We start from the raw sequence: 24,607 nt of genomic DNA, 5'->3' as shown, positions 1-24,607 counted from the left end.
GAACTTCAGATAGTTTGTTTATTTTAAAAACAGTTATAAATAAATATATAAATTATAAAAAGCAAAAATTATTTGGATGTTTTGTAGATTTGAAGAAGGCATTTGACTCAGTTTGGAGACTAGGCCTTCTATATAAATTGATCAAGACTGATAATATGAGACCTAAATTATATAAAGTGTTAAAAAATATGTATGAATGCACTGAAGCTTCAGTAAAATATAAAGAAAACATATCTGATTCAGTATTTATAGATAGAGGCTTGAAACAGGGTGACAGCCTCAGCCCAAATCTTTTTAATATTTATATAAATGACCTTCCTGAAATTTTTGATAGTGACTGTAAACCAGTAAATCTCAATAACATGTCATTAAGTTGTCTTATGTTTGCCGATGATTTACTTTTATTGTCTGAAAGTGCAGAGGGTTTACAGAAGTCATTAGAGAAATTAAGTAACTATTGTAAAAAATGGCAGTTGTCAATCAACATAAATAAAACTAAAGTGATAGTATTTCAACAAAAAAACATACCATACACTAAAGCAGAGTTTACTTTGGATGGTTATAAATTAGAAAAAGTATTAAAATATAAATATTTAGGTAATATTATAGAGGCTTCTGGTAAATACCATACATCACATATGGAACTATCAAAAAAAGGCACAAAAGTTCTATTCAGTTTGTTTAAATATTTGAATAATATAGAAAATATACCTATAAATATACATAAAAAACTGTTTGAATCTTTAATAAAACCTATTTTAATGTATAACTCAGAAATTTGGTATATGGACTACTATGAAAAAATATTAAGATCTCAGAATAGAGCAATAAATAATCATAAAGATTTTGATTTACTAACATCAATTGATAAGCTTTATTGAAAAGGTGAATTTAAAATTTTGCAAATTAATTCTAGGTCTAAGTAAAAAAGCAGTAAACATTGCATCAAGGGCAGAGTTAGGACAATATCCAATAGATGTATATGTAAAGGTTCAAGCACTAAAATATATGGCAAGAGTATCTAACACAGAAATTAATCCGTTGTTATATGATGCATATTGCACAGCTAAACTGTTGGATGAAACAGGAACCTATTCTTGGTATACCTTTGTAAAAAATATAACTCATGAAAATAATTTAAATATATCTGATATACAAAATATTGACTTTATAAAAGAAAAATATAAAATGAATAAACACATGAAAGAGATTGTGCAAGAAAACTATAAAAAGCTAAATTCTTTAACAGAAAATAATAAATTATTTATCTATAGTAAATTCAAAAAGAAATATGAAACTGAGCCTTATTTACTTAAAGAGAATAACTTTGAAATAAGGAAAAAATTCACTAAATTAAGGGTGAGTGACCATATTTTGGAAATTGAAAGAGGTAGATACAAAAATATAAAAAGAGAAGAACGTTTATGTCAACATTGTTGTCTAAATAAAATAGATGATGAAGAGCATTTTTTATTTACATGTACAAAAAAATAAAGATTTGAGATTTGAATTTTTGCAAAAAGTTAAAAAAATCTATTCCGATATAGATAATATGGATAATTTGGATAAATTGGTTTTATGTCTTTCTTGTCCGTCAATTATGCAGTATGCTGCTTCATTTGTTAAAAAGTCATGGTCACTGAGGAGGGTGGACTCAACAACTGCATGATAGTAACATATGTATATAATGTTTGGTTCTTTTGTTGTCTTTTCTGTATGATGTATTGTAAAATTACTATGTTGATTTATGTATGCCTTCAACCCATATGGGTACAAATGTGCATTATTTTCAATAAACATAATAAACTCCGAATTATACATATAGAATAAAGGACTTTTTGTTTTTGATACTGACTTTATCACAGTAAAATATCAGGTAAGCCCGAAGGGCGAGCCTGATATTTTCTGTGATAAAGTCAGTATCCAAAACAAAAAGTCCTTTATTCTGTTTATCGGTAATTCAAAAAAAATAAAAATTACTACAATAATAGAGAAAATAATAAACGAACTTCTTTTTCGCGTCGAATCACGGCGAATCACATTTGACGTCACAGGCTGCATTACGTCATTTGAAATTTTGTCACAGTGCAGTAAACATGGCGTTCTCTTGCACAAAGTATTGAAAAGGAATTATTGCATGTGTTTCATTAATATTCTGCTTTGGACATGACTCTAACAATGGCAAATATAATGGTAGCATACCGGTAAATCAGATTTCTTTATTTTTCACAAAGCATCAACATAGAGGGGGATAGGAGGGTCCTGATCCCGAAATCCCGGGTTTAACCCTTTCGCTGCCACGGTAAAATTTCTATATTCTACGTTCAGTGCCAAGGCTTGTTTTGGACGTCGTTGTGAAGGTAAAAGAGGCTCTGTGACGTCAACAATAGAAGAAAGTTCTATTTAGATAATTATTAACGCGTCGCCAGTAAACTTAATTTGCGACCATCAAATCCCCAATTGATGCCGTCGGAGCTTAAAATACAATACAGTTATCTCCATTCTAATGAAACTGACAGAAAACAACGTTAAAACATTATTTAAAATCTGTCATATGCCGTCTGCGCTTGCGCGTACGTCCCATAGCATCAATTGTCAATTGATGCCATGTAAGAAAGTGATGTTATCCAATCAAAATGAACGTTACAAACGTTGTTGCATTAGAATGAGAAATGAATGATGGTTTACAGCATGTGATATGGGATATTTCCGGAATAATGCAATATTGTTACTTGTTAAAATTGATATTTATAATTATAACATATATAAATAAATGTTTCTCCAATAACTATCAGAAACATAATAACATAAATTAATAACAGGATATAATTTATTATAAATCTACAGTCAATAAAAAAACAACCAAGTCTAGCCGCTATATTTGAAATTGTGATGCAATGCAAATTATGCAGAACATGAAGAAGGATGTAAACGAGGGGAAAACTATAATACCTTCTGAAAAATGTATTCAATTTGATATATAAAATGCAAACATCAGATATTTTGAAAATATACGGCACGGCCACCATACACATTACAAAACCCTTTTGCCACCCGTCTACGCTATGTTAAATATTATCAAACAAAGAAAACTTTGCTCATAGGTCCACTCGGTACAAAATATTATTTTACCAGAAATACTTAAGACTATAAAACACAGAGGTCCAAGAAAATAGAGTTTCTTGATATTTCATAATATATTCACAAAAACTAACAACTCAGAATATTTACAACAAAAAGTTCAGCTTGTCTCTTTAAATGTGTAGCATAGCCAGTGTTGAGAGTCTGAGTCTCATCGTGGTTCTCAAGTAGCCTAGGTTTTAATATTCTGTTCGTTGTTCTAAAAGATCAAACTCTCAAATAGGTGATGCATACATTTCATCGTTTTAAAAAATTATTTTCTTTAAATATTTCATTAAATTTCATTTAGCGTTTATGAAGCAATCATTAAATTTTCAAGATGGGAAATTTGGATCAAATTATGGATCCTAAATATTTTTTAGGCAAAATTTAGATCTCGGCATTGTCTTTCGGCACGCTGGTGTGCGCAATTTTTTTTCCGAATTAAAATAGTCATTAATTGTGTACCCCTTTTGTGTTCCGGCTGTTTAATTTTAACAGTTGCTCATACTTGATATTTTTGCGAAGAAACCCTGTCCTGCATTTGACCTCTAACAACCCCCAGCCCCCGGGGAAAAAACTAAAATTGTTACTTACAGCGAAGATGTGGATACATAATTTGGACAGACGGACGATGGAAACCAAGACTGAGAGTAATAAAATAATTGCATGTCATGATGATGAAGCGATAGCGGTAAATCTTGTGCTTTGAATGGTACTCATGTAAGAAAATAAAAAATGTATGTTTTGTTAGGAATAAAATAGATCTTTGTACCTACCCGTAGATAAAAGGGGGTACTTATAAGCTCATGAATGAGCACACTCAGAGACTCTGTCGCAATTTGAGTATTTGAGTTTTATTAAGACAGACAGCGCTATTTTTCTGGCGTCGCTAAAAAAATAAACTGTTTTGCCGGCTCTAGATGTATAAGGGAAGGCAATATTGAAAACAATAATTATCGGCGGAAGGTTCTGAAAAAGAAAAAAGCATACAATGACCCCCCTTTTTCTCATAATATTTCGAAAAGTGCTTGATTTTTTTCTACGTTAAAGTGACGTCACAAATAATAAAAAAAAAAGAATGACGTCATTTTTGGAACTATTGGCATTGCGTTTCCAAAATGTCAGATATTTCCGAAGATTCCGAAGTTTCCGATATTGAAAGTGACACAGATTCAGATGTTGATCTAGCGCAAGAAATCACAGAATCGGAGAGTAGCGAAGATGAAAATATGCCGAACCAACGACCATGGTTTAGAATCTACCCACCAGAAATAGATGAAATGCAACAGAACTTTGCAGAGAATGTTGGACTTCAAGACGCTCCTCCAAGGAATTCAAGACCTATAACTTATTTTTTCCTGTTTATGACAATGGATTTCCTGAGACAAATAGTTAGAGAAACCAACAGGTACTATTATGTACATATTTTATAGATCCATTCTTTATGTATACATCTAGCACCAAGGAGTTGATAAATATAGAACATTTTCATAATTTAATATCGGACATTAGTCGAACATTTGAGCTGCGTATTTGCTTTTTTTTTTATAAAAGTTATTTTACATTTTATATATAAAAGTCAGAAGTTATTTCTCATCAAACCATTAAAAAGCTTTCTTTGCGCTAGCACTTTTTTTTTCGTGGAGAAAAGGTACATTTTCGTGAAAAAAATTATAACCGCTTGCTTCTATAAAAACAAACAGTTTCAATTGAAAAAGTAACTTTCTATGAAAAACTTATAAAACCTATTTCTTTGCAGGTATGCAGCAGACTATATTGCTAGTAAAGACAGAATTCAACGATTCTCGCGCCTGCATGACTGGTTCAAAGTTGGAGTTTTAACATTGAGAGATCTGAAAGCGTTTTTAGCGGTTATTCTCAATATGGGTATCAATAAGAAACCGGTTATAACCGAATATTGGAATACAAAGTTTGCTAGCCAATCAACAAAATGGTTTAGAGACATGTTTTCAAGGAACCGATTCCAAGTGATTTTGAAGTTTTTTCACATAACTAACAATGCTATGATTCCTAACCGTGATGATCCGCAGTATTCCCCGACCGGAAAATTTCAATGCTTCGTAGATTTGTTTAATGAAAAATCTAAACAATATTATACACCAAATCAATCCTTAAGCATAGACGAAAATTTTATAGGAACACGGGGCAGGTCAATAATGATTCAATATATACCCTCAAAGGCAGCGAAATTCGGTGTTAAATTATGGGTGCTTGCTGAATCAATAACGGGATACATTGTTCATCTTAATGTATATAAAGGAAAGCGTTATGACCCAACCCCTGCCGGAATGTTACAGGGAAGTTACGTAGTAAATTCACTTTTAGATTCGTGCAGTTTTTTTAATAAATACTACCACGTTGTCACAGACAGCTTTTTCACGTCAATTGATTTAGCAAAAGAACTTCTGCGGAAAGGGACATTTATGACTGGAACTCTACGTAAAAATCGTGCCATGCCGAGCTCTATAAAAAACCCGACAATTAATGAAAATGAAGCCAAATTTTTAAGACAAGGACAGTTATTGCTATGTGTGTATAAGGAGGCTAGGCGTAGGAAACCTGTCCGTCTGTTATCCACATCATGTAAAGCCGTACTTAATAATAACGGGAAACCAAAATTGATTGAACATTATAACACAAAAATGGGAGGAGTAGATCTAGCTGATCAGCTTGTCAGCGCATATGTAGATGACAGAAAGACTATGAAAGTATGGAAAAAAGTTGTATTCAATTTACTACAAAGAATGGTGACAAATGCTTATATACTTTATAAACAAAATAGTGATGCACCACGTCTCTCTAGGTTATCATTCCTGCAAAGCTTAATTGAGGATCTTGCACAAGAGCATCTGTTATCGCGTCAGCAAAGACTCCCTAATCTTGAACCAAACAATGCGCGCATACGACTCCGTAAGATCCCAAACGTAAAGGAAAAAGATTGTAGCGGGTGTTCAGACAGAAACGGGTGGGATGGGAGAAAGAGAACGAGAACTGTTTGTGTTAGATGTGGGAATGGACTGCATAAAAAATGCAAACATAATCATGTATGTGTGGACGAATAATCAATATATATAAAATTGTGAAATCTATTTAATTATTTGTTATGTATATAATAATGACCTATCCTGCCTCAACCCCCCCCCCCCCCCCCTCTTTTCCATACCCACCCACAATTTCTAAAAGAAAATCTATGTGCAAGAGAAAGAGAAAAAAAACCAAAATTATTGCACATTTGAATCGTAAATAATCTTATGCAGGTAAAAGAAACAAATGGACTGCAGAGTATCGATAGACAAAAAACAAACGCGGGAACAGATTAAACACACAAATTAAAAAAACAAACGAGAAAAACGGACATAACAACTGGGGCGACCTCAAGTGCTTCGGAAGTGTTAGCAGTCCTGCTTCTTGCAAATACACCAGGCGTGTTTCTAAAAAATAGGATATTAAATGGAAATGAAGAATCTGTCGAAAAGACAAAACCACAACCAGCGGGATCACCCACAAGTCTTCATTGAAAAGTGAGAAACTGTGAGCTAATTTTAGCGACAAACAAATAAAATATGAATAAAAAAATAGCCATACGCATTTTTTGAAATGCAAAAAGTAAAATCACAAAAATACTGAACTTAGAGAAAAATCAGTTCGGAGAGTCAATAATCACATGGCAAAATCAAATAAAAAAACGAATGGACAAGAACGGTCATATTCCTGACTTGGTACAGGCATTTTCAATTGTAGAAAATGGTGGATTAAACCTGGTTTTATAGCGCTAACCCTCTCACTTTGATGACAGTCTCATCAAATTCCGTTATATTTACAATGATGCGTTAACTAAACAGACACAATAAATAAAACAGTCAAAATATAGAAACAGCAGACATATCATCGTGAAACAATTTTAAAAGTAACAATTTAACAACGGCAAGTGCGCTCTTAGGTGGCGGGAGATCGACGTCACAGTTCTGTATTGTTGACGACGTTGGTAACGTCGCTAAAATAACATCGGCTTAAAATCGGCCCTCTGGCACTGAACGTAGTATGTACAGATCGGCCCAAAATCGGCCCTCTCAGTTGGAAAGCAGGTCACGGTTTGACCCCAAGTTTATCAGCAACAATAGAGTCACGTGACCGTGAAAATTCAGTAAAAAAACGGATGAGACAAACCTCATTTTAACTCACTGAATACTATTGTCGTAATAAAAACGTATTGACCTAACTAATCTTGAGTATCCATAGTTTATTCTCGTCAAAGCTCACACATCAAATCAAAGTCCTTTATTCTTTATTTTATCTGCAAACTTGGAGTTTGGGTGAAAATTGTCAAGTCTCCTGAACGAAATATCTAAATATTTACGAGGAAACTAAAAATGATGGGCTGAATTTAAATTTAATAAAGCATCTCATTAAGACAAACACTCGATATGAATATCTCAGCAATAGAATGTTGGATACGCAAACGTCAAATTGATTTCAAACCGAAGCGGTGGTTTTTATGCCGATTTGTGCAAGTGGTTATCTCCCCTTAATATCACCAGTCAAAAATAAAAACACAGCAAAATGCATAAAAATTTAAAAAAGGAGTTTACTTTACAAAAATTAGTAAGAAAATAAACGAAACCCGATTTATAACTATGTTATGATAATATAAAGAAGAGATACTTCCCGCTATTTTTCAGAGAAGGATTAAATGTAAATATTAAAAGACAAAATATTACTGCAGTAAAAAAAAAAAACAATTCAGAAATGTGGATAATGACACCTATACATGTAAAATTAAAAACCTAGCTATATTGAAAGAAATTAGATCTGGCGGATGAAATATACTACATGTAATTTTTATATGTGGGATCATTCCTAGCAGATTTTTTTTATAAACACTTCTGATTATATTTAATGCAATAAAACATAGTTTATACAATTTCAATAATCTTTCTGAAAATTGATATAATTATTAAATAAATAGTACTGATCATATATATTTTATATTCTATAAAGTGTGACCAACAAAGAGTCTCAACAAATTTCTTCAAATTAAGAGAGCCTTTAAACTCAAGCCTATGTTTCTTATTGAACAGTAAAATACAAAAAAGGGATTTATAAGTTTTATACCAAAAATATTGATAGAAATTCTGTAAAAAAATATGCTTTAAATTATAAGTGAAAGTGACACAATTTTGAATTTCAGAATCATTATTATTGTAAAATTAAACTATTAGATTAGCTTGCACAGTAGCCCTTTGTCTTATGTCTCAGGGTATTTGATAGATTATGAAAGTAAACTTTTGGAAAAAATGGGGCTTAATTCTTCTCTTGAACAGGTTGCTGTATCAGATTCTTTAAATAATTACATATTTATAAACAAAGTTTTGTGTATATACTTTACCTGAATACTAGTTATAGGAAATGAAATGAAACTGGTGGGACAAATTTTGTGCATTTTAATTCAATAATGATCAAAGATGCTTAAATTTGACAAGAATTTGCCATTTGAATAAATTCAATTTTGTAAGAACACATCTCTATGAATAAACTTCTTGTTTAGCTGACTTGGCTTGATAATCTAGTTTTTGCTCTTATTACCATAAAATTGAGAATAGAAATATAGCTTACTAAGTAAAGAGATAATAATATAAGCAAGATTTTATTAACTGACCTTCATTTTCTTTTTTCATATGTTTTTTTTTTCCTACTGAATTTTCTTTGCAATGCATTTTCTATTGCTATTTTTGTGCTTTTGTCCATCCATACAGTAGGCTATCAATAATTTGTCAGATCTGTCATAATTTTCCAAGACGTTTAGCTTTAAACGCAATAAAGAAGATCTTTGTTTGTTGTTTCACTTTTCCAATGTGTAATTTTTTACTATGCACATGACCCTGACACATATTTTGTTATAAACGTTACATGACGTATGTTGAAAAAAGAAAACAATGTCACCGTCAATTTGTGTAGGGGATCAAAAGGGGTTTTAGTTACTTTAAAATACAAGTATCGTATGGAATTGTGAAAATCCACAACTTTTAATCAAAATTTCATTCATGTCTTTAATAAAATCAGTATTTTAGAGCACTTTGAAACAGGTACAATGAAAAGAAGCTAAACTTTACTGTTTTGAAGTAGAAACGTAGCTAAAAATTGAAATGGCTGGTGGTCACTAAAATTGATGTATAAAAGTAAAAAATGATGGCTTCAAAACAGTGTATAAATTTGAAATAGGTTTCCCGGTTTCATTTAAGATTATAACCGTTCTTTTCTGTATTTGGATACGCAAACGTCAAATTAGGAAAAATCGATTTTTTTGGCGAACAAAAAAGATGGCTATTTTTTTTAGAACCGACAGGATAAAGGAGTAGCAATAACAAGCTATTTTTTGTAATGTTTGTATGTCTTAAAGAAATTATATTGGTCACAAAACCTACAAATTTTAAAATTTAATTGTAATAAAACCATGACAAGTTGCAAAAAATACTTTAAACGTCAATCTTTTAGCCGATTGATTTGTCGGACTTTTTGACGTTACAGACGACTGTAGCGCCACCTAATTAATTCCCCCTGCTATTGTTGCTGATAAAGCTTGACGACAACGGACGTTTCCAAGGACTTGCTTTCCAACTGTCTGGCATACAATGGGTTAAAAACACGAAATCACGAGGTCCCGAATTTAAAGGAGTTTGTAATCCTATCAATAAGGGGTTAAAAATATACCAAAGTCGACTATCACAGTAGAGCTTCTCTCGAAGAGCTCTCTTCGAGAGAAGCTCTACTGTGCATGGAGCATAATAAGTCAGAACATTAGAATGATACGATATGAATCAGCAGATATTTCATCGATCATCATTTTTAAGTACAACGATTTATAATTATATTTTACTGAAAGGCTGACTGTAATTTGTAAATTATCTGAACAAGCTCATTTCTTGTCTACTTCATAAGGCCAAATAAAAATATATGTGTGGTTCCAGTAACCCTACCGTCCCAACTTTTTTGGCTTAAAAATAGCCTACCCTAAAGATTTTATTGTCATTTTTCATTAAGCACTGTTAAAGTCAGAATGTTGCTCCCATAGACTCAATGTAAAAAAAAAACTTAAAAATAAAAAAAAAATCCCTACCTACCTACCCTAACTTTTTTTCAGATGTAACTGGAACCATACATACTTTTTTATTTGGCCTAATTATTTCAAACATTTTGATAGATGGTACCCCGGTTACCCCTTTTTAAAATTTATCCCAGATCCGCATATGAATTAGTTCACTTTTTTGTTCTTTGTTCTATGAATATCTGTCTTTAAATTGACAATGAAACCACATCTTTTAAATTGTATATGATGGTCCCACATTAGACAAAAATGTTGAAAATGCGTAAATTTCATTTTTTCCTAGCTTCTCTCATGTGATAGCGGTACCTTTTTGGTCACTATTTATGTGTTGCGTTTAAATATGAATTGTAACACTTTATAGTGACTGAATAGGTAAAACAAATACTTCTCAAGAAACAGAAAAGAAAACTACTTGGAACGGCACCAGGCTCTGTATTGGTATTGTATGAATAAAAACTCGGATTGGAACACCATAGACGATGTTAGTTGTACATTTTGTACTTCATATATAACGCATTTTTTTTTAAGTCTGTCGGCTTTTTCATGCATTTTCTGTTTACATTTTCACAACTAAAAAGGCTAAACTAACTTTGTGAAAGTTATAATCAATGTCAAGTGTTTCATACGCCAAAAATCTCGTGCGTTTCTGCGATAAAAATAATGCGCAATTTTGTGAATGAAAGGGAAAAGTAGATCCTTACGCGTTGCATTCGCGCATGTCATTTGCGCACTAACCCATCACGGCCAGTCCACTGATACTGACATTATCAGCGAGTACACATCAAAGGAAAAATGTACAAATTACCGATAAACACGAAGAGAGCATGTTTTTTTGTGGTACATGTAAAACAAATGTGAAGAAGATCATGGAACATCTGTATTTTGGTGTTTTTTTGTTCAGTTTTCTCATCAAATGAACAAGAAATTCAAACAGAGAGAACTTACGCATCTAAATGTATAGAAAAACTAAGGATTGACAATTAGAACAAAATTGTAGAGGAAGCTGGAATTTGGTGTAATATTCTCATAGCAAATCCACACGGTAAAAAAGGAAACGAAATCCCCAAAAAACATAATTGTAATTGTTCACCAAAAGTCGGAAAAAGGATATCGCCTGGCCAAAAAAACATGGGGTCTTGCAAGAACCAGTTCGAGGTTGCTTATTCTCTTATTTTGGGGTGTTTTTACTGAACACTTTATTTCTCTTAGGCGGGTCATAAAATCTAATTCGATATGTGAAGGTAAATGTTTTCTAAAATATGGATATTGTGGTTAAAACAGATGTAAAGCATATTATTTTAATATATTGTGTTTAACCAAGGATTATTAGAAGGAGAGTGAACACTCTGCTTGATACAAAATTAGCATCCCCAGGATAGCAGTTCGATCAGAGAAAAATGATAAATTATAAAGAAACCGACATGTTTATCACCCACTTGACATGGCCCTCTGATGTACCGGGCTGTTACCGCGAGTAGTTCGGGCTATTAGATAAATCGTATATGTCACGTGATTGTTATCAGTGACTGGGTCATTAAAGTTCAGGTGTATTTTTAGTTACAGTGCAGTGCATAGGTGTTTATGATTTGGAAAAAGATTTTTTGCGCAATTTCAAAATCAACCGTCTGTCTACGGTGAAAAAAGATTAAGAAATGACAAAGTTATGAGGGTTTAAAGGAAAGTTAGTGAGCGATTTTTATTCAACACTACATTTCTTTAAACAAAGATTTTCGCTTCACCTGTCAATTACTGCTTATGAGAATTGGCAGGTAGTAATCATAGAAAATATACGAATATGCCAAGTACTTTAGTTACGGTGACCGGTAACGACAGGAAGGAATATTTGCAATTGAAACATAAAGAAATTTATCGGGAACAACGTAAAAGTGACTTTCTGTTATGACTGTTGATATTCGTTTTATTTCTTACTCTATTGGTAATAAGTTTACTTTTAAAATTAAATTTTAATTTTTAATTACTTAATAAAAAATATCACAAAAAATCTGATTAAGATTTCAATAATTGTATTTTCGGTCAGTTTATGACACCTCGGGTGTTTCCGTTCTTACTCGGATATGTAATTAATTAGGACAAATTTCCCTCTGTGACAGAGTCGATCTCAACTAATTAACACCCACTTAAAGAAAAGTCGGTAACATTTTATGTGTAATTATCGTCTTTCGTCCTCTCTCCTTCGAGTAACATGGCGGACAGGACAGACAGGGCCTCGGAGCTCCCACAAAAAAGTTATTAGTTATATGTTTTGTGGAATATGTATATTGGATTTTTGTGATATATCATGTCGAACATTATGTCCTTGATCAACAATGGGATCAAAAAAGGGAAAAAGGAAAAGTACAGAAAAAAGTACCGAATGAGAAAAAAGGAAACGAAGTTCAAGTAAGACACCGCCACAATCAAAAACAACAAAAATGGACGCCAATGTAAACAAAGTACAAAGTGTTAACCGTAATACACCATATACACCATATACTCCAGTGGCAGATCACTTAAGTACATCTCACAACATATTATATGGTAACCCGAGTAATTTAAACCATTTAAACACATACGGTCAAACTTCAATCGGAACCCCGTATCAATCTTATCCTATTACTCCCCCTACAACTCCTGCAGATTTTCTTATAGCGAACCAACCTCTTCAAACTCATCTCAGCTTTAGCTCGCCACAATCTCAACCAACTGAATTCTCGATGTATAGTAAATTTGAAAATTTTATGATAGACTGTTCACAAAAACTTCAGAAATTAGACATACTCGATGAGATTGTTGTGAAAATGAATGCTATGGAACAACGGTTTGAACATTTAGACAGAAACGTAACAGATATGCGACAACAAATTAACAATCACAATACATCTATACAGGAATCATCAATACGATCATCGGTCATTGAACAGAATGTAGATTTTATAAAAAGAGAAAATGATAAACTTCAAAATGAAAATTACGAATTAAGGGACAGGATAGTTGATATACAAACTCGATCGATGAGAGACAATTTGATATTTCGCGGGATTCCCGATGTTTCTGATACCAAACAACCTGAAAATACGGAAGAAAAACTTCAAACATTTTTAACAAATGAACTTGGAATCGAAAACAATATTCCGTTTCACGTGGTACATAGACTAAAACCGCGCCGAGATAGAGGTCCGAGGGGAATCGTTGCCAAATTTGAAAAAAGAAAGGACCGCGAAATGGTGATGGCGGCTGCAAGAGAAAAATTTAAAGAAAGGGACACTCAGTTTCGTGTCCATGAACAATTCCCAGCGGAAGTTATTCAGAGAAGACGTGAATTGGTGCCGATCATGAAGGATGCAAGACAAAAAGGACACGTTGCACATTTACGTGATGATAAACTGTTTATCGACAACAAGAGATTCTTCCCGCATCCACCACCACAAATGCCACATAGACCACCGTTCCAAAACCAGCGACCAATGGAGCAAAGACCACCTCCTCCTTTTCCTGGTGCATAGGGATGTTGTGCAAGAGGAACAGAAAGAGATATCAGCACAAGTGAAAATCGAACTAACAATGCGGATCCTATTTTTTCTGAATTAAAAATTTGTTTTCTTAACGTATGTGGTATAAAACAAAAACTGTTGTGTCCTGAATTTATAGAGATGATTAAAAAATATGATATTTGTTTGTTTACAGAAACAAAATTGTCTGACATTGATATATTAAATATACCTGATGACTATATGTATTATTCTAAAATTAGAAAAAAATGTAAAAGAAAATCAGGGGGGATTGTAGTAATGTATAGAAATAAGTTAAAAGGTTATTTAAACTTTATAAATACAGATTGTGAATTTGTACAGTGGGTTAAGATTTCAAAACTTATTATAAACCAGAAAACTGATAGTCTACTAGGTTGTGTTTATATTCCACCATCGAATTCGAAATATTCAACAAGTGAATCATTCGATGAGGTAGAAAATGAGATGCTTAATATAAAAAACATAGAGAGTCTAAATTGTATTATTTTTGGTGATTTTAATGCCAAAACTGGTAGTTTACCAGACTATATTATACCGGACGAGAATCTGGTTGATATTTTTGAATTTAACTCAGACGAGGATATACTTTCGTATATGTTTGACTACGAAAATTTACCTAGAAACAGTATTCCATTACACAGAGTTACAAGTTGTAATTGTGCACCAAATAATTACGGACACAAACTTTTAAATGTATGTAAAAGAATTAACATGTATATAGCAAACTCAAGAGTAGGTAATGATAAAGGTATTGGTAAAAAAACTTGTAATGATACAAGTGTTATTGACTATTTATTATTGTCATCTAATTTATTTCCAGTTGTTAAAGAGTTCGATATTATGGAATTTGATCCATTGGTCTCAGATGTTCATTGTCAATTACATGTAGTTATAATATTCAAGCTCCAGTGATTTTATATAATAGTAATGACGAACTATCACAATTTTGTAGTGAAAAATATGTCAAGTGGAGAAAAGAAAAGTGTTCAGAATTTTTAGATAATGTTAAAAGTGATCATGATTGTCGTTTAGTTTATGTGTGAGTTACACTAACACAACACTGAGTTTAGGTCAATGTGAACACGGCCTAAGTTGATAATGAACATATGTAAATAAAAGCACATGGTAATTAATCTAAATATATAGGCATTAGGGAGGGGCTTATATGTCAATCATCTGTTGATACCAGTGTCCAGCTGTCAATCCCTGACCACAAATAAAATATACCAAAAATGAAAAACAAATACTATGGAAAAGAGTGGGAAAGTATTTTTGAAAGCCTCTGACTGCCTATATAAATTTCTTCTCTTTGGTCTTCTTCGTTTAAATACAGTTTTATACTTTTAACTAATTTTCAGTTTATTTGTAATTTTTCAGTTCCATTAAATTAAAAAGTCATGTGGGAAAGTATATTTTCAAGAAGAGGGTGGTCTTGATCTTTTTATGATAGATATAGGAAGATGTGGTGTGAGTGCCAATGAGACAACTCTCCATCCAAATAACAATTTATAAAAGTAAACCATTATAGGTCAAAGAACATGTTTTTGATGCACACTTTTAATGTTCTAGCTAATTTCAGACATAGTTTATTTCTTTTTTTAAATTCAAATGAAAATTATTCTTTATGTATAGAGAATAATGATGTAAAACATTGAATATATGCAGCTGGTTAATCATGTTATTCTCTTAGACTGTCTGGAAAGAGGCGGAGCTTTGTCTATATTTAATTACTACATCACAGATGTTGGTCAAATCTGTGACGTCATACTCCCGCCAAATGCTAAGTTAAGTGTTGGACAGTTCACATATAATGCAAAATTTACATCATTAGAGCATCAAAGACACAAAGTGTGTGGTTCTATTCATATAGTAATGGTATCAGAACACTTCTGGGGTGTTCCCAGTGGAATATTGACTTTAAAGGGGTTATAAGGGGGAATTCAGTTTTTAGGTCATTTTTCAGAACAATTTTTCATGAGAAATGTAAGGAAAAAATGAAAATAGAAACTTTATGGGTACCCCCTTTGGCTTGACTTTTATATATATGATTGAAGAGTGTATTTTCTACAATGTTTTTGGATAATTTGTTTCTAAATGAATTTATAGTTCTCCAAAGATGAAAGGTGAAATGAGGTTTGGCACCCAGCAGTTAAATCAATATATCTTCTTACTGGAGGCATATATCAAAAATCTAAGATACGGTTTTGGAGATTGTATATGGTTCATTAAAGGGATGAGAACCAATTTTTACTATCATTTGACATAAATGTGTCATTTCATCCAAGTTGGAAGACCACTTTTTTGGCAATTAATGAGCTATATTTTGAGATTAATCAAACCAAAAATAAATTAATATATAGGTTAAGAAAGCGTTATATTTCAGCTTTAAGATGAGTTAAAGATTTTAAAAATCCAATGAGTAGTTTTGGAAAATCTTTAAAGACTGTTGATTGGAGTCAGAAAATTTTGACTGTACGTAGTGCTGCCTTAAGTCAGGAATCTGATGTTCAGTAGTTGTCGTTTGTTGATGTGGTTCATAAGTTGCTTCTCGTTTCTCGTTTTTTAAATAGATTTGACCGTTGATTTTCCCGTTTGAATGGTTTTACACTAATAGTTGGGGCCCTTTATAGCTTGATGTTCGGTATGAGCCAAGGCTCTGTGTTTTTAAGACCGTACTTTGACCTATCATGATTTACTTTTATATATATATGTTACCCTTCCGGAGCACCTGATATCACCCCTAGTTTTTGGTGGGGTTCGTGTTGTTTATTCTTTAGTTTTCTATGTTGTATCATGTTTACTATTGTTTTTCTGTTTGTCTTTTTCATTTTTAGCCATGGCGTTGTCAGTTTGTTTTAGATTTATGAGTTTGACTGTCCCTTTGGTATCTTTCGTCCCTCTTTTACAGTGAATTTGTATAATCAGTGATTATGTAGAATCCCTGAAAATTTCAGGGATTATGTAGAATCCAGGGGCGGATGCAGGAATTTTCGAAAGGGGGGGGTGCTAACCCAGGGCACCCAGGGCAAAAAGGGGGGGGGGTGCAAAACATATGTCCCGATACAAATGCATTGATCGGCAAACATAAAGGGGGGTGCGCACCCCCGGAACACCCCCCCCCCCTGGATCCGCCACTGGAATCACTGGCCAGTTTAGGGATTATATATAATCACTAAAATTTTCAGGGATTATGTATAATCACTAGAAAAAACGTCAGGTATTATACATAATAACTGAAATGAAGAAATAGTTTTATTTATAAAGAAAATGAATAAAAGTCAAATAATGTATGCTATAAAATCATATTAAAACAGCATTACACTGTATAAAGTTTAACATAAATTGTAAAATGTTAAGCACAAAATATCAAAATTATAACTTTATTTATTTTTTAAATGTTAGGCACAATATATATATCAAAATGTTAAACCAAGGAGGTTACATTTAAATTGATATTTGATAATTATAACAGATAACTATGGGAATTTTAAAAGTACAGTGCATCATAAGCCTATGAAGGCTGGCTGAAAAAATATGTTTCATATTTGTATTATAATGTTATATCAGGCTGCACTTTAATAAAACAATATATATATTAGAAGGATTCAAGATTTTCAAGATTTTATTCATAACCTCAGACACATACTTGTGTACAAGAGGACAATATATACAAACATATTAAGATAATACATAGCGAGACAGGACAAACGCAACACAAATACATAGTATATTTTAAAAGACAATTGGTATAATTAGATAAAGTATTTTATGATTTTCTTCACAAAAATTGATAAATTCCTTTGAACTTGTACGTTACAAATAGACAACAAGCCAGTGAACTTGTTCTTGCTTGGATTCATTACATAGTAATTTGGTATAAACTTTGATCTAAGAGCAGAAACATCAGCATTTTTACAGGTAAACAATATATGAAACTCATCCCCTATTCCCTCATTACATAATGTACATATTCTATTTTCCCTAGCGATCCCCGCCCATTTACCCGTCTCAATAGGTAACTTCAAATTCGAGCATCGAAGTTTAGATATGTAATATCTGTCCTTGGGTAATAATCGCAATAGATACGGTTCCAAACCAAACTCGAGTTTGAATAAAGAATAGAATTCACCCCTAGATGCATTATGTATCTGCGAGAACCAATGCTGATAGTACTGATTTGTTAATCGCTGTTTAACCATACTTTTTAACCAATCAATATTTACAACTAATTGATCGTTCCATATAAAACTTAGACCTGTATCATCAAATATAGATTTTACATATTGAATCCATTTAAATTTGGTAGGATTATTTTCATGTAGCTTAATCATAAGTCTTAGAAGGATATTTGACAGTTTGCTCTCTGTTTTAATAGTTCTGCACCAAAATGATGCCATCCTAAGTTTTATAGTGATATCTAACGGAACCCGCCCTAATTCCCCGTAAACCATAAAATTTGGTGTACTGTTCCGAACACCAAGAATATTTTTACAAAATTGCAAATGCATTTTCTCAATATTCTGTTTATTTTCAAAACCCCAAACCTCTGATGAATATAATAATATAGGTGCGATTACAGCATCAAAGAGTTGTAACTGAATATCAATAGGCAATGATATATGTTTTATCTTCCTGTAGAGAGCAAACATTGCTTTTTGTGCTTGATCAAAAATCCTTTTTCTAGCAGTACAAAAATTACCGTTATAATTAAAAGTTATTCCTAAATAATTGTAAGAATCTACAACTTCTATAGCATTACCATATATATGAAAATCAAAGTTGTCTCGTACCTTTTTTTTACTAAACACAATAATTTTTGTTTTATCTATATTTACTTCGAGTTTCCATATGTTACAATATTGTTCAAAAACATCGAGTGCATGTTGTAGTTCTTCCTTACTATCATACATAATAACAGTGTCATCTGCGTACAGAATTACAAAGATTTTAACTAATACGTGTAACAACTCTTCACAGTTTTTAGAAATATATTCTAAATCTTTAACATCATTTTCCACAAAAAAGTTTTCTAAATCATTTAAAAATACTGAAAACAAAAACGGTGATAAATTTTCACCCTGCCTAACACCAACACCACAGTTGAAGAAAGTTGAACTTTGGTTACCATATCGAACACATGTCTTTATATTTTGATACATATTATAAATAACTGTAAAAATTTTCCCAGTAATGTGAGATTTTTGTAACTTTTGCCATAACCCTGTTCTCCAAATAGTGTCAAATGCTCTCTTAAAATCCACAAATGTGCAAAATAATTTTTTGCCCATTGAAAAAAATATAGATAAAATGGAATGCAACACAAAAATATTATCGGTAGTTGAAAATCCCTTTCTAAATCCAGCCTGAGATTCTGATATAAGTTCAACTTCATCTGAGAAACTATTTAATCCCTCATTTATTATTGATGACAAAGTCTTTCCTAAACAAGAGTTTAATGTTACACCTCTATAATTTGCAGGGTCTGCTTTTGAACCTTTATTCTTAAAAATAGGAATCATATTACCAAGAGACCATAACTCTGGAACTATTCCTGTATCTAATACTAAATTAAAAAGTTTAACATACATTGGCATAAGATCATGTACAGTACATTTTATATATTCATTAATTATTTTGTCACATCCACTAGCTTAATCGTTTTTTAAGTTTTTTACACTTTTTAAAATCTCATCTTCGGTTACAGTACCATTCAATAAGTTATACAATTCATCTGATAAATTATGTACATCAAAATTAACTTCTGGTTCCTCAGTATTTGAGTCACATCTATTCATATCTTTGAAATAGTCATAGAGAGCTTCAATCGAAATTTCAGGGTCTACGCCTTTTTTTTATTTGACCCAATACTATTCAAAATGTTCCAAAACTTTTTACTATCTGATTTTTTGGTCTGGCGTAATTTATTTCCAATATTTCTTTGGTACAGTTCATTTGCTTTAGAAATTTCAATTTTATAGCTTTTGCTTGCATTTTTCATATGTTTTCGATTATCAGCATTTTTTATAAACTTGTACCTTTTCCGCGCTTTGTGAAATTTTTTTCTACTATCAAAACATTGCTTGTTAAACCAAGGTTTATTGTCGCTTTTTGGTTTGCGATTTTTAAACGGCTTGTATTTACCAAAAGTTTTTGTAGCAACTGATTGAAAAAAGTTACTAATTCTCTCTACAACTTTGTTCATCTCATTTTGATGAATCCCTTGTTGTACCTCTAAATTATCTAATTCTAACAGTAGTTGTTCTTAACTTTAGAACATACTCACCCCTTCTCGTCCAATGAAAAGTCAGTTTTTTGCCCTCTAATTTTCACTAGTACATGGTTTTCCATGCACTATGAAATGCTATACATGAATGACTTTTCATTGTCAGTTAAATTGAATTATGAAAGTGAACTCTTAATAGCTGCACTAACGAAGTGTACAACCCCCTAAGGCATTTTCCTTGGGGAAAATAGCCTACTGATTACAGATGAATGAGAAAAGATTGAAATAAAAACCTTTTGAATTTTGCAAAATTTCATGCATTTTCTAATGGTACACATAATAGAATACACAAAAAAAATATGGTAAGGATAAATAAAATGATATTTCTTTACTTAATATACCTTACATTTGAGGGATTATTTTTCTTTCCTTCAAAAAAACACAATGCCAGACTGGTGATATATAAAGCAAAGGGTTGTCGGAGAAACGCAATACATTTAAATTTATCAATAAAAAGTAAGCATTTTATGTTTAATGGTCTGAATTCAAATATTCACACAGAGAGTTTTATATCTATAAATAAAAAATCAAATTCCAAAAAGGGGATTTATATAACATTGTGTTGCTTTTTAAAATAAAAAAAAATGTAAAGATGTATGAGCATTAAAATTTACCTGAAGCAGAAGAAACACAATTTATCCTTCACCAACTATGTCCGTGCTATTTCATTTCATTCATTGAAATGATCATTACCTATGTTTTATATTTAGTTCATTATAAAAAGTGAACTCTTATTTAGGTTTGAATATTACAATGGGAAAGGAAAATTTTGTAAGGTCACTCGAAAGTGTGAATATGTTCTAAATTGGTCAGACAATACTTGATCATGTTTTATGAAGATTTAAGCCCTCGGCTTCGCCTTGGGCTTAAATCTTCATAAAACATGACCAGGTATTGTCTAACCTATAAGACAATCATGATCACTTTTAACATTATCTAAAAATTCTGAACACTTTTCTTTTCTCCACTTGACATATTTTTCACTACAAAATTGTGATAGTTCGTCATTACTATTATATAAAATCACTGGAGCTTGAATATTATAACTACATGTAATTGACAATGAACATCTGAGACCAATGGATCAAATTCCATAATATCGAACTCTTTAACAACTGGAAATAAATTAGATGACAATAATAAATAGTCAATAACACTTGTATCATTACAAGTTTTTTTACCAATACCTTTATCATTACCTACTCTTGAGTTTGCTATATACATGTTATTTCTTTTACATACATTTAAAAGTTTGTGTCCGTAATTATTTGGTGCACAATTACAACTTGTAACTCTGTGTAATGGAATACTGTTTCTAGGTAAATTTTCGTAGTCAAACATATACGAAAGTATATCCTCGTCTGAGTTAAATTCAAAAATATCAACCAGATTCTCGTCCGGTATAATATAGTCTGGTAAACTACCAGTTTTGGCATTAAAATCACCAAAAATAATACAATTTAGACTCTCTATGTTTTTTATATTAAGCATCTCATTTTCTACCTCATCGAATGATTCACTTGTTGAATATTTCGAATTCGATGGTGGAATATAAACACAACCTAGTAGACTATCAGTTTTCTGGTTTATAATAAGTTTTGAAATCTTAACCCACTGTACAAATTCACAATCTGTATTTATAAAGTTTAAATAACCTTTTAACTTATTTCTATACATTACTACAATCCCCCCTGATTTTCTTTTACATTTTTTTCTAATTTTAGAATAATACATATAGTCATCAGGTATATTTAATATATCAATGTCAGACAATTTTGTTTCTGTAAACAAACAAATATCATATTTTTTAATCATCTCTATAAATTCAGGACACAACAGTTTTTGTTTTATACCACATACGTTAAGAAAACAAATTTTTAATTCAGAAAAAATAGGATCCGCATTGTTAGTTCGATTTTCACTTGTGCTGATATCTCTTTCTGTTCCTCTTGCACAACATCCCTATGCACCAGGAAAAGGAGGAGGTGGTCTTTGCTCCATTGGTCGCTGGTTTTGGAACGGTGGTCTATGTGGCATTTGTGGTGGTGGATGCGGGAAGAATCTCTTGTTGTCGATAAACAGTTTATCATCACGTAAATGTGCAACGTGTCCTTTTTGTCTTGCATCCTTCATGATCGGCACCAATTCACGTCTTCTCTGAATAACTTCCGCTGGGAATTGTTCATGGACACGAAACTGAGTGTCCCTTTCTTTAAATTTTTCTCTTGCAGCCGCCATCACCATTTCGCGGTCCTTTCTTTTTTCAAATTTGGCAACGATTCCCCTCGGACCTCTATCTCGGCGCGGTTTTAGTCTATGTACCACGTGAAACGGAATATTGTTTTCGATTCCAAGTTCATTTGTTAAAAATGTTTGAAGTTTTTCTTCCGTATTTTCAGGTTGTTTGGTATCAGAAACATCGGGAATCCCGCGAAATATCAAATTGTCTCTCATCGATCGAGTTTGTATATCAACTATCCTGTCCCTTAATTTGTAATTTTCATTTTGAAGTTTATCATTTTCTCTTTTTATAAAATCTACATTCTGTTCAATGACCGATGATCGTATTGATGATTCCTGTATAGATGTATTGTGATTGTTAATTTGTTGTCGCATATCTGTTACGTTTCTGTCTAAATGTTCAAACCGTTGTTCCATAGCATTCATTTTCACAACAATCTCATCGAGTATGTCTAATTTCTGAAGTTTTTGTGAACAGTCTATCATAAAATTTTCAAATTTACTATACATCGAGAATTCAGTTGGTTGAGATTGTGGCGAGCTAAAGCTGAGATGAGTTTGAAGAGGTTGGTTCGCTATAAGAAAATCTGCAGGAGTTGTAGGGGGAGCCATAGGATAAGATTGATACGGGGTTCCGATTGAAGTTTGACCGTATGTGTTTAAATGGTTTAAATTACTCGGGTTACCATATAATATGTTGTGAGATGTACTTAAGTGATCTGCCACTGGAGTATATGGTGTATATGGTGTATTACGGTTAACACTTTGTACTTTGTTTACATTGGCGTCCATTTTTGTTGTTTTTGATTGTGGCGGTGTCTTACTTGAACTTCGTTTCCTTTTTTTCTCATTCGGTACTTTTTTCTGTACTTTTCCTTTTCCCTTTTTTGATCCCATTGTTGATCAAGGACATAATGTTCGACATGATATATCACAAAAATCCAATATACATATTCCACAAAACATATAACTAATAACTTTTTTGTGGGAGCTCCGAGGCCCTGTCTGTCCTGTCCGCCATGTTACTCGAAGGAGAGAGGACGAAAGACGATAATTACACATAAAATGTTACCGACTTTTCTTTAAGTGGGTGTTAATTAGTTGAGATCGACTCTGTCACAGAGGGAAATTTGTCCTAATTAATTACATATCCGAGTAAGAACGGAAACACCCGAGGTGTCATAAACTGACCGAAAATACAATTATTGAAATCTTAATCAGATTTTTTGTGATATTTTTTATTAAGTAATTAAAAATTAAAATTTAATTTTAAAAGTAAACTTATTACCAATAGAGTAAGGAATAAAACGAATATCAACAGTCATAACAGAAAGTCACTTTTACGTTGTTCCCGATAAATTTCTTTATGTTTCAATTGCAAATATTCCTTCCTGTCGTTACCGGTCACCGTAACTAAAGTACTTGGCATATTCGTATATTTTCTATGATTACTACCTGCCAATTCTCATAAGCAGTAATTGACAGGTGAAGCGAAAATCTTTGTTTAAAGAAATGGAGTGTTGAATAAAAATCGCTCACTAACTTTCCTTTAAACCCTCATAACTTTGTCATTTCTTAATCTTTTTTCACCGTAGACAGACGGTTGATTTTGAAATTGCGCAAAAAATCTTTTTCCAAATCATAAACACCTATGCACTGCACTGTAACTAAAAATACACCTGAACTTTAATGACCCAGTCACTGATAACAATCACGTGACATATACGATTTATCTAATAGCCCGAACTACTCGCGGTAACAGCCCGGTACATCAGAGGGCCATGTCAAGTGGGTGATAAACATGTCGGTTTCTTTATAATTTATCATTTTTCTCTGATCGAACTGCTATCCTGGGGATGCTAATTTTGTATCAAGCAGAGTGTTCACTCTCCTTCTAATAATCCTTGGTTAAACACAATATATTAAAATAATATGCTTTACATCTGTTTTAACCACAATATCCATATTTTAGAAAACATTTACCTTCACATATCGAATTAGATTTTATGACCCGCCTAAGAGAAATAAAGTGTTCAGTAAAAACACCCCAAAATAAGAGAATAAGCAACCTCGAACTGGTTCTTGCAAGACCCCATGTTTTTTTGGCCAGGCGATATCCTTTTTCCGACTTTTGGTGAACAATTACAATTATGTTTTTTGGGGATTTCGTTTCCTTTTTTACCGTGTGGATTTGCTATGAGAATATTACACCAAATTCCAGCTTCCTCTACAATTTTGTTCTAATTGTCAATCCTTAGTTTTTCTATACATTTAGATGCGTAAGTTCTCTCTGTTTGAATTTCTTGT

General features: G+C 32.2%; 1 protein-coding gene across 1 annotated transcript; it reads left to right on the top strand.

Moving 5' to 3' along the window:
* Nucleotides 1-4,086: 4,086 nt before the first annotated feature.
* LOC139510563 (piggyBac transposable element-derived protein 4-like) lies at nt 4,087-6,268 on the top strand. The gene is made up of 2 exons (XM_071297125.1): nt 4,087-4,531; nt 4,883-6,268. Exons 1-2 carry the CDS (start codon nt 4,242-4,244, stop codon nt 6,204-6,206), a joined length of 1,614 nt encoding a protein of 537 aa, XP_071153226.1. The 5' UTR covers nt 4,087-4,241; the 3' UTR covers nt 6,207-6,268.
* Nucleotides 6,269-24,607: the final 18,339 nt, after the last annotated feature.

Source organism: Mytilus edulis, chromosome 2 (assembly GCF_963676685.1).
Source record: "Mytilus edulis chromosome 2, xbMytEdul2.2, whole genome shotgun sequence".
Taxonomy (NCBI): domain Eukaryota; kingdom Metazoa; phylum Mollusca; class Bivalvia; order Mytilida; family Mytilidae; genus Mytilus; species Mytilus edulis.
Note: the sequence above shows the minus strand (reverse complement) of the source record. Positions and strands in the feature narration are given on the sequence as shown.